The 12,905-nt window shown below is 31.7% G+C and overlaps 1 protein-coding gene across 1 annotated transcript in view; it reads left to right on the forward strand.

Moving 5' to 3' along the window:
- LOC131932591 (neurexin-3b) overlaps window positions 1–12,905 on the forward strand; it is a gene marked incomplete at its 5' end in the record, with an annotated part of 41,712 nt that overhangs the window by 22,141 nt on the left and 6,666 nt on the right. Inside the window, 6 exon segments of the mRNA XM_059289521.1 lie at window positions 389–508; window positions 1,133–1,311; window positions 1,668–1,839; window positions 5,924–6,025; window positions 6,738–6,843; window positions 10,206–10,257. Of these exon segments, the coding sequence (XP_059145504.1) occupies window positions 389–508; window positions 1,133–1,311; window positions 1,668–1,839; window positions 5,924–6,025; window positions 6,738–6,843; window positions 10,206–10,257 (731 nt within the window).

The following is a 12,905-nucleotide window of genomic DNA, read 5'->3' on the forward strand; positions in this document are numbered from 1 at the left end:
CAGTGTTATTAAAGAATTTATTCTTTGGAAGCTACATTTTATATCTAATTTCATGTACCCTGTTTTTACCAGACATATTTTTAAATTTAAATTTTTACTTGTTTAAAATAAAACTTTCTTTTGAAAAAAATAACTGATATTTGTCCTTAATATAAAAAACAATTAATACTTGAATTATGTTTTATATATATATATATATATATATATATATATATATATATATATATATATATATATATATATATATATATATATATATATATATATATATATATTGAATCAATTTGATTGTATAAAAATGTGTACTTAAAATACGTATAGATACTAGTTTTTTAAACCAGATCCAAAAGCTCAATGTGTCAAAGACTAATGAACCATGTGTTCACAGGTCCAGTAGACCAATGTGTCAATGACTCATGTGCCAACCATGGGCGATGTGTCCAACAGTGGAACTCCTACAGATGTGATTGTGATATGACATCCTTCACTGGTCCAGTGTGCAAAGAAGGTTTGAAATTTGATCCATTGATTTCTATCATAACATTCACTAGGGGTTGGGTGTGGTTGGGTCAGTAAAGCTAATGGTTGCTAAACTAAAAAGTCCTGAGTTTGAACCCCCTGGCAGATGATAACAAGGTACATCAACCAATCAAAACTCCTAAACCAAACAACAGCTGTCTTGTAGTTTGTTCTTAGTTTGGACAAGGGCAATAGCAGCAAATCCTGAAAGAAAAGCAGGTTGAAACAAGAGTCCACTGCTACATAATAACCTCATATGATACACACAAATAATCAAAATAGTTTTTTAATCATTTTTAGTATTTAAACATTAAAACAAATTTGTTTAGAATGTTCAGGTCTCTATAAAAAATATTCTTTTTTTTACATTGTTTAAATTTAAAATGTAAGTTTAGGCTTGAATGATGAAATATTGACTTCTTATGTAACAGGAAGTTAAGGCCTTTATAATAATATACTTATCTTACTGTAACAAATTGTCTAATCCTGTATAATAACATGTTAATTTTACCATAGCAGAAAGTTTAGGCTAGTATAAAAACTGTTAATTTTACTGCAACAGAAAGTGTAGGCCTATATAAAAATTGTTAATTTTACTATTTTCCTGTAACAGAAAGTGTATCTTTCAAGTTCGGACCTGGCCCAGGGTTGATAACATTCACACATCCTGAAGGGGAGCAACCTTCAACCAATTTTGAAAATATTGCCTTTGGCTTTCAAACATTCCAGGATGAGGCAGTTTTGATTAGGATGGATAGTCGCAACTTCAATGACTTTATTCAGTTGGAATTGGTAATTTTTATTAAAATATTTAGAAATGAAAATATATCCTTTTTCAAACTAGAAAATATACTACATATGTATAGTTTATTGTTTTAAATCATAAAACTTGTTTTCTTGTTGTTAAAGATCTTGAATATGTTAAGTATAAAAATGTTGTTATCTTTTCCTCATTAGAAAATAACCAAAATATCTAGCGTTACAGTTTTACCCTGAAAATATTATTTTGCCTCAATGCAAAATATTAAAAGAATGAATGTGTAACAGTTTATTATCCGTTATATTTTTATGCTTAAGTGTTGAGAAATTATTTAGCTAAAAAAGTTTTAAATTGTTTTTGTTAATTGATTATTATTGCTTTTGTTCAGATAAATGGTAATGTATATCTGATCTACAACATGGGGACAATCAACCACCCATTGGGCAATTTTTATCAGAAGGTGAACGACGGCCGCTACCACGTGGTCAGGTTCACTAGAGTTGGGCCTAACGCGACCTTACAGATTGACTCTGAGGCTCCGCAGGTGAAAACACCCACAGGTGAGATTTTTTTCATTCATGTCATTCACACATTTGATGTCATGTAGCATTGATGTTTTCATTATAGTTATTTTTTCTTAAACCCTTTGATGAACTATGTAACCAGGTTACTGCAGAAACATCACTTCACTACGCCCACTCATTGTGCTTATGTTTTTAAAGCTAGATACGTTTTTTTACTCAAAGTCAAAGATGAAAATCTACTCAGATATTGGCATAATCGAATGTATTCGAAACAAATGTCTGTAGCATAGGATAAATTATTTTAAATGTTTTAACATCTCGTTTAATCATTTCTACTGACGACATTTGATTACTGAGGTTTTAAAATTCTATTTTAAACTTATTTTAAATCTCAGATTAGTATTTGAATATACACCTCTGGCTGTTCTTTTAAAAACTAGAAGTTCAAAAACAAAATCCAGCAAGTTAATTCACGCATGACAATTAGATTTACCCATATGACAAGCTTAGGTATTTAAACCACCTAGCTGGAAAAATCCCAGAAAATAAATTATCCACCTATTTCTGCATCTTTTGTGGTGCAACCAAAAACATAAAATGTATAGCTATAAAAATTCATAATATACAAAACTTGGTATAGTTTTATTCTTATCATGCTCAATAGCTTACTCTTCAGTTTAAAATCCTACAATATTTACACTCTCTACTTTGTAAAAACAGAAAACCTTTGACCTCCTGTTTTCTGCATATTTTTAATGTGTTGTACTAAATCTTTTGGAGACTAATCTCATCTGGCTCTGTCATTATATGGTTTATATTAATCTCAATTTTCCTATTCCTTATTGCCTACCAACTTTGGAGAGACAACAAAAATTGTATAACATTATTTTTCTAATGCTGCTGCTAAAATTTATAAAAATTGTACAAGGATTTACCTCTCATGTAATTATATATGCATGGGCGCCCACACAATAGGTCTAGAAGGGTGTTATATAACCCCTGAAAGTACTTAACTGCTAATTAGTAGCTTTTAATGGGTTATCATTGGGGGGGGGGGGGGGGGGCTGCTGGGGAAGTGAGTGTTGTAGTGAGTGTTGCTTACCATGTGTGATTATTTCACATCTTTAAAAGACTTTTTTTTTATAAAGTATAATTAAAATTTATCTTGATCTAGATTTGCTAAAATTTCAGTATAAAATAGTGATCAGTAGTGTTTTTAATAGAAAAAGGAAATTTCAGTTTGGGTAGGGAGGATGGTAAAGGCTGAAAAGTGATGCTATTTTAGAAGGCTGGTCTGACTTTTATGGTATTATGGGGGAGGGTAAACATATTTTTTTAAAAGGTGATATTAATATGCATCCCCTAAGAAAAAAACATTAAATAAAAAAATTTAAAATTGTATTTAATTTAATTTTTATTACATCAGTAATTTTGAAAGTATTCTCAAAGTAACTTAACATATTATTTATAAAAGTATCCATTGCAGAAATGAAAATCTTGTGGGCGCCCATGAACTTATGTACATATTCGATTAATTTTTTTTTTGCTATACTGGGAAGCAAGCTTCCTGAGTTTTGTAGAGTGCTGTAAATTTCAAGAAAATCCCATGAGTCATGTCATTATTTATGTGTGGGAGCTCCACTCTATTATGAACCTTTACAGATCTATGAAAAAGTCATCTAACATTTGAAAGATTCTTATCCAGAATTATTTAGCAAATGTAAATCAGCACCATCCTGCCATTACTGAAACTCTGAACAAAATGTTCAAGATGACCACAAAGTGGTTTTGATAGCTGATGGTGTACAGGTGTTCTTACCCACATGTGTAGTGTTGAGTGCAGCTCCCTAAATATAGTTTGAGAACCAGTGACTTAAATGTAGTAACCTTAACATAATGTATGAAAATGGTGGATAGTTTTTCTAATTGTTTTGGGCATACCTACAAAATAATATATTTTTGTTTACAATGTATATGAGATTAGAAAGACTGTTACCTTTTTTTAAAAGCATACTTATCATTTTTTCAATATCTTATCTAGATTTGTACTTGCTGTCAGCCATATTGGTTAGATCTTGGTTAGAAAGACTGTTACCTTTTATTTCATAATCTAAGAAAATTTAAGCATTTTAAAAGCATATTTATCATATTTTCAATATCTTATCTAGATTTGTACTTGCTGTCAGCCATATTGGTTAGATCTTAGAAAATAAAATATGCTATCTTAAGTGATCCTATTCATTAAGAATTTATAAAACAAGCGGCGCAAATAAAAATTTGAAATAAAAGGTTTAACGAATCAATAATTTGCCTCTAATGCTTCAGTTTGTGAGCAGAAAGATCTGTACAGTTGTTTTTAAAAATGCAGGAAATAAAATTACTTTTTTTTATCTATGGCTGATGGTGAAATATGCAGCATGAGTGATAAAAATTGTGAAAACCTTCATGGTATTTTATTACATTTTTTTTAAAAACACAAGTAGAAAGATTGTACATCTTTTCCTATTTTTTTATATTTCTTGTTTATGATATATTTTTAAAAATTTAATCAGGCATGTATTGATCAGTAAGATTTTTTTTTAAACTATTTAACCATTGAATTTTTGGCTTTAGTTGTATGAGATCTCCAGAAAAAAATGTAGTTTATTTTATAATTACTGTAAAACTGTTTCTTATCAGAACATTCATTTATTATTTCTTACATCAGTTTCTGATTTTATCATTACATCTTATTTATTTCGTTTTGAAAGAACAGCATTAGATTTATTTTTAAAAATACATTTGGCATAAAATTTTTGCTAAATTTTTGCTAAATTTTTGTTTTTAAATTTTTGACCACGGTTTTTTAACATGCCTGTTTAAAGAAAAGTTTTTTTTTTTTTTACACAATATGAAAATAAAACTTCTGTCACATGTAGAATGTGCCGATATGTTTGACTCGGCAAGTTTAGAATTTGTATGATGATATTCTATTATGTTATCGCTGCTTTCTTCCCATCAACAGTATTTTCTTTCGATGAGGAAATTAATGCTTTGATCCTGCAAGGTATTTTCTGGCTTTACAAAGAACAATCACTCTAGCTTGTCATTCACCAGGTTTTTCTCCACTGTAAAACCAAACCACCAACCATAAATTAGTTAACATAATGCTTGATCAGTGGTAAAAATTATGGAACAGATAACAGCTAGCTTTAAAAGAATAAGCACAGCTCAAACTTCATTTGTTTACATTAAGGTTTTACAATGGAGAAGGTTTTTTTAGTGTCAGATAGCATTAGATTTAGAAAATGCTATAATCCAGATTTTAACTGTAAATGGTTATAAATAGGTGGAAATAAAATTATTATATTTCCCCACATTGAATAGAAAAATCAATAACTTCAAATTCAAGAATGAAAAGCTCTGACAAAATCTCCACTCTAGAAATACAAGGCTCTAAGCTATGCATCGTGTGCAAGCTACTAGAACTTTGTATTTATAATTTTTAGATGTAAAACAACTTGCAAAAAATTACATGTAAAAGTACAACCAATGTATTTTTACTATTTTAAGAAGCGGCCAGTAAAGCAATACAAAACAATTCACTTTCCATAATGCCTGTTCACTTTAGCTCTTCACACCATGAAGTTTACATTCAGTTTTTGTTTTCTTGTTTTACATCAGTAACTTCAAATTTCTACACCTGGTTCTCATGCCTGCTAAAAAAAACATTGGCATCCACTTGTAATAATAATTATATAACACTAATACAAAGATGACTTACCACATTGTGATGCCTATCAACCTTAGAAGCCGACTTCCAATAGCACTTGTACAAAACTAATATAGGATATACAGAAAATAGATTGACATCTCTAAGTTATAAAAATTTCATTCGATAACCAACAAATAGGATAATATATTATCAATTATAATCAGTTTTGAAGACTTTTTATAGGTTAATATATCAGCATACTCATCTGGCATGGGCTTTGTAGATTAGCTTCATTACTTTGTGATTTTGAACATTTTTTTTTACCTTGTTATCCAACAATTTTTCTGGCACATTGAATTAAACATTGAAATGCTGTTTAGAGTTGCTTTACTGCCTGTTCAACATTGTTTACTTAACTTGTCATAGGTCAGCAGAGCCACACCTTCAACAACCAGGCCTTTATAAGAATTGGTGGCAAAAAGGCTGGGAACGGGAGCATCATACAGCACTTTGAAGGCATCATATCAGGTATGGAATCTGTCTTAGTGTTGATACCCAGGTAGCGTAACAGGTTTTGGTCTGTAAAATGTCATGTTGATGTCACACCCAATGCTTAATGTGACATTCTATAAGTAGCACTACACGGGGTATATTGAAAGCATATATATATATATAGATATATAGATATATATAGATATATATAGATATATATAGATATAGATATAGATATGTATAAATATTTATGTATATATATATATATATATTTATGTATATATATATATTTATGTATATATATATATTTATGTATATATATATATTTATGTATATATATATATTTATGTATATATATATATTTATGTAGGGCCTATATATATATATTTATGTATATATATATATTTATGTATATATATATATTTATGTATATATATATATATTTATGTATATATATTTTTTATGTATATATATATGTATATATATATATATATATATATATATATATATATATATATATATATATATATATATATATATTAAAGTCAAACTTGTGAAATTGTAATGAAGTTTTAAAAAGTATTTGATTTTTAAAGAATATAATTAATAATTTGTTTTGAAGAGTGTATTTTATATTACCCTTTCATGCTGAGCTACTACCTATGTATACTTTTCTTCATATTAATAGTAATCTTAAAGAGTTAATAAATAATTGATAACAAGTTGATCCGTTATTATATTCCTACAGGCTTGGTCATCAATGGTGTCCACATATTTGAACTGGCCAAACAAAACGACTCAAAAATTAAACTAGAAGGGAATGTAATTCTCAACCAACACAAAGCCCCTTTAAAGTAAGTTCATGATAAAATATTTTTATTTAATTTTCATTAGACATTTTTTAACAAATATTTTAGAATCACCGTCATTAATGTTTAGGTAATGCCCAGTCTCCTGTCATAGCCATATATTTTAATCTATTTAAAAATATTACCAAAAAAAGTAGACCTTGGCATTTTTCATCATTTTCTTCCTTGTTAAGATTCAAACCTGGGTGGATTGGATAGGGTAGAAGATAAACAAATCCAGACTGAAGCAAGGAAAGAAAGAAATTTAATTCTCATTTTCCCATAAAAATAACAGCTTTAGAAAACTGTTGTGTGTCCCCCCAGGTTTAAAATTGATGCTGAAACTTCTTTGCTTCTGTCTTAGAGCAATAATATTCTCTACTACTAGAGTCATCACTTCTCCCGTACACCACTAGGATAACTTAACAAATTCTGTACCCTTACATTAAGGGTAGACACCACGGATAGAATTTTTTTTTTAATTTAACACATTTCTGGGTATTTAATAAGTACATATGTTAGTAGTTGTTAAACTATTGACAAAAATAATATGTGGCCGTCAATAGCAGTACTGGTTGCCATGGGAACCGCGAAAAGGTGTGAAAACTAACACCTTTTCAAATCGCTAAGGCTTTGTTCCCATAAGCAATTTTGTAAAGCGGATGAAAGATTTAGATTTACGAAACCAAACTATACATTTCTACGTTTGTTCATTGCGATAGCTTGTACTCAATTTTTATTACAAATTTTTACGTAAATTTAAGTACAAAAATTAGGGGGTGGTATAACATAAGTATTGATATTTTCTAAAGTATTGTAGTAAACTTAATGTACAAACGTAGTTTTGTAGATGGTATAATGCTAAATGCATGTGGAATGTTTCAGTGCTGTAAGACTAAGGGTTCCAAAGCCTTAGCGATTTGAATGTTGAATTTTGAGTAAAAATGCAAAGTTGAGAAAACGTGAAAAGAAAGGCAGAAAAAGGCACTGTGCGTTTCCTCTTATAGCAAACAGAAAATGACTTCTTGTTATGTGTGGAAGAACCATTTGGCTAATAAAATACGCGTTGAGTCATGTTGTAAGTTTTAGATAGATTTTTCTGCGTAAGCAGAAAATATGCATACAACAGAAAATAAATTAATGACTGTTAAGTCTTAAACATCCTATCATTTGATTGTTATTCTCAGAACAGCTATCATCAAACCCGATTAAGTTTTGTTTGTTAGCCGGTCTTCTCACGTCAATAGAATGTCTATTGTAGCTTACACAAGTTTATTGCCTTATGATAATAGCCTACTACACAACGCTGGGTACAACGCTTGAGGTTAGACACGCCCCTTCACCCCACCCCACCGCTGGATAGTGCGTGAAGAACCGATGAGCCATAGATTACCAATGTTCATTCAACCGTGAATAACATGTCTGTGTAGATAGGGTCAAGTACAAGGCCTAAGTGAATGCTTATCAGCTATCCCATCTAGTATTTCCATTCGTTGCTAGCAAACCCTGTACGGAGAGATGGGCGGGCATACACATTAACACATGTGTCGTATACAGTCCGGTGTAAAGCCTGATGAACGCGTTCAAGCCTATCACAGCATGCCGTAACAAGATTATAAAACAGCCGTTGGTTGAATGGCGAGAAGGGGATGAGGGGGATAAAGGGGATGGACTTAGTACATTCTTCAAACTGATAGACATGTCCATGACGCATTGTTTCAGCTTAGTATAAAAAAGCGTACGAAACAGTGTTTAATAGTGTTCCAGTGACAATCAACAGAACATTTGTTGGTAAAGTTTCAATTATTAAACTTAATGTTGTTCTATAACTTTAAAACAACAAATAGAAGAGTATACGCTAATGATGTAAACAAACAAGACAGGTGATTGTTTTGTTTATCTAGAAACAAGATGGCTGCCTTGCACACGTGGTTAGTTGCAACCTATCGCAGGTTATTTTGATTTACTGTACTATTGTATGATTGGTCAAACGTATCAATGAATCTCTTCCCATTCATAATTTTTACGCACATGCCCAAATATGGACTTTGACATCAAATTTTACTTGGTAGAAAACAACGTTTATCCCACTTATTTGTAGAACAAAATAAAAAGTCACTACACCAGCGGGTACACGAGTGCTTGGCCCTTAGATTGCTGTAAAGTTTATGGTGCCTCGCGGGCAATAAATGATGTAATACTCGCTCGAAGATAGCCGCTGTCCACGTAGTAGTGTGAAAACTTGCCGGGGGGGTACCATGTTTCACATGGCAATAAACGGATAACCGTAAGGCGTAGAAGTCCGAAATGTTCGGGTTAGATAGATAAAAGGTATTAGTACCGAATTAAGAAATAAAAATTTTGGGGAGCAAAATTATTTTTTTATCGAAAACATGGGTATCTTGTATCCTTAAGAGGTTTTATAAGTGGATGCTATTATTACAAATTCCAGAGGTTGGCGTGGTCGAGTCAGTTAAGTTTATGGTTGATGAACTGATAAATCCCGAGTTTGAAACCACGGGTAGATGGGGCTTGATAGCTGGGGACAGCCACTCCTCTAGGAGAGACAACTCCAAAATCAAACAACTGCTGCTTTGTTATTTGTTCTTGGTTGGACAAAGGCTATGGAAGCAAATCCAAAAAGAAAAGCTGGCTGAAATCTGAGTCAACTGCCTAAATGGTACATAACCAGTTGACACGTACACTTAATTGTGTTGGAAGGAATGTATTCCAACACTAAAAATTAAGAACAAAGAAAGAAGGCAGAAGAAGAAGAAACACTTTATCTAGTTCTGATTAAGCTTTTAATTGTGTACCCCAGACAATGGAGATGTTATTAAAGATTGCTACAATGGACTATTTGCTGAGAAAGTTGGAACAGACAATTATTTTTTTTTTCATTTATATTTCCCTGCTTGTAAATTATATCCAATCTAACCCCACTGCATAAAATCGCTGTAGTTTAAAGGTTTAAAATGTTGACTATTGTTACAGGCCTAAAAGTTTAAAATGTTAACTATTGTTACTGGCCTAAAGGTTTAAAATGTTGACTATTGTTACAGGCCTAAAAGTTTAAAATGTTGACTATTGTTACAGGCCTAAAGGTTTAAAATGTTGACTATTGTTACAGGCCTAAAAGTTTAAAATGTTGACTATTGTTACAGGCCTAAAGGTTTAAAATGTTGACTATTGTTACAGGCCTAAAGGTTTAAAATGTTGACTATTGTTACAGGCCTAAAAGTTTAAAATGTTGACTATTGTTACAGGCCTAAAAGTTTAAAATGTTGACTATTGTTACAGGCCTAAAAGTTTAAAATGTTGACTATTGTTACAGGCCTAAAAGTTTAAAATGTTGACTATTGTTACAGGCCTTCATTACTGCCAGATGATGATGTAGAGGAGATGCAGTCCACACAAGGGGTAAGTAACTCTGAATTCCTAACCTTGTTAAAAAAACCAATTTCATGTGTGTCAACATCCACTGTCCTTCTGTGAGTTCCAGCCTTATAGGAACTGCTTGCTGTTTGTTTCACACCACTCTAGTTTTATTATTCCCAGCTGCATTTTTAAAAATCCCAGAATGTAGAAAAAAAATTATTTGTTCACTTATACAGTTATAAAGCATTCTGTCTCTTTCTTAATGTTTTACTTTCCTTTTAGTCTCATAATTATTTAAAATGAAAACTTGTATAGAAATCTTCTAAATGTAAATAGTAGATGCCTCATTTACTTGTGTAAATTTAGCTAAATATAAACTATGGTTCCTCTATTGTTTTTAAAAAATTCTTAGAAATATTCCTTAAAAGTAGAAAGTTGGATTGGGTTTTTTTATTTTTTTATTTTGATAGTGCAAATAGGCAAGGGCATTGGCTTGATAGATTGCTAGTTATAGTTTATTTAAAGTAAGGTCAGCATATTAAATAGGAATTTGTTAATAATTCCCTTAATATATTTGCTATATTGGTAGAATTGTTTTTTTAATTGAATAATATGGCGTTCATAAATGTCAGTATGGTGTGTAAACATTAACAAATAAACCAAAATTAACTAATTAAACAGGCGTCTAGTATACTTTGTTTTTAAGTTTTAATACTTATATTAGTCATGGAAAACATAAAAAGAACAAATATATCTTTTAAAAAACCGGCCATTGTTTAATTTTTTCTTAAGTTTTTTTTTGCATTCTGTCTAAAGCTAATTAATTGATCTAACATGAGTTAACGTTGCTTGTCATTGTTACAAATCCACTATATAAAGTATTTTAAATTTTATTTATTTGCGGCAGTAGTTTTTTCATTTACTTTTTTTTTTTCCAAAAATTTTCCTCTTTTAGTTTTTGCTACCCACCATGAAAAAAAAAAATCTGGCATATTTTAAACCATAACGTAGAGCACATTGTCCATGCACTGTGTTTGAGTTCTTGTCTTTTAACCAGCTTCAATTTGTCTTTGTTCCCACCTGCAACTATGACACATGCATGATTTTTTATTTGGTTTTTCTCCTTCAGTTCTGTTTTGTTGCCTGGTAGCTTTGGTTTGCTCTGTACAATCCACATTTGTTTTCCAGCTTCTTGATAGTCAATGACCAACCTGGTTAAGTTTGTAAGAATAGATATTTTTTTTAAACTGATTTTGGACATATGAAGGCCAAAGAACCAACACAGACAAAAAAATATTATTTTATTTTTAATAAAATTGGAATTGTATTTTTTTATGTAAGATTGTTTTAGTTTATTTATTTTTTTAATTGTAAAGCTTGTAACAAAGAATAAGCACAAGTATTTTTTTTATGTTTACAATCAACCTGTAACAATGATGTAATGATGTACAATTTTTAGATACCCACTGACAAAATTTAACATTTTTAAATGTTTAGATATTATTCTTTTTCTACTCTATTATCATATTAATTAGCTAAATTTTTTTTTCTTCATCTGTCATTTTATTTCATTCAAGTGAGCGATTTCATTTCTTCATCTCTGTCAAACTCTCCTCTGAAATTTGGGCAGGTTCATTCATTTCTTCCTCCCCTCCACCTACACATTTATTTTGCTATTTTTTCCCCCTGAAGATCCACCCAGAGCCCACGAATGTAACCCAAGGCAGTAGCTGGGGCAAGAGCCATGCTTTCACTCACAGCAAAGGTTCTAGAAGCTCCCGCAAGGCTAAAAGAAAGGCTCGAGAAGCAGTGGATAGGTCGCGCGACGATGACTGGAAGTGGTTCACTGTTCTAGAACCCAACAGGGAAAAGTATGAGGAAGTTCTTAAAGTTAGGAAAGACGAAGAGAACAACGCTGTTATGGAAACTGAGAACGATGACTATGAAGATGAGTCGTATAACAATATAAGACGTGTGTGGCCTGCCCAGACTAGAAATGGGTACGAGATGGAGAAGGTGGTTAACCGGACGATCATGGTGTATAACAAAAATGCTGCCAAACCTGCCCACACAAGCGATTACGATTACGATGAAACCGATGACGTATTTAAATCAGTAGCAAGCACCACCCGTAAACCTAAACCCCGCTGTGAGTATTCCGGGCCTTTCAAACTCAGTGACAGAGCTAAAATTCTGGATGCGAAAGCCAAGGACAGCCATGTTGGTTTAACCACCAAACGACCGTACTTTGTAAAACAGTCTGCCAAAGAATCTGGCAAGTCTAGAAAAGGAAATGGTAAACATCTGATGAAGACGTTGCCTGTTGGTGAAGATGACACAAGGGATGATGAAAGTGGCGAGACAATTGAAGAAGGAAGTGGCTCTCAACAACAGGAACTAATAAGGGAAGAACTTATCAGAAACTTTACCAAGTTCCACCACTCTAGGGAACACGGCTATGCTGAGACAACTCTCATTCCCTTTGTGGCCAGACACACCCACAGTGTGTACCACACATCTACACATCGTATCGGAGGCTTGGAGTGGGACCTAAATCCACTGGTACATTTGGCATGACCATTTCTTTGACTGTAACATGCTTTTTTATAGTGTTGAAATACGCCTTCATTTGATTGAAAGTGTTTCAGTTTTATTTTTGGTTTGATCTCATTTGCCACGGCCATAAAATC

The sequence above is a fragment of the Physella acuta genome, unplaced genomic scaffold (genome assembly GCF_028476545.2).
Source record: "Physella acuta isolate Inbredline_101_S28 unplaced genomic scaffold, ASM2847654v3 ptg002226l, whole genome shotgun sequence".
NCBI classification, from domain to species: Eukaryota; Metazoa; Mollusca; class Gastropoda; family Physidae; genus Physella; species Physella acuta.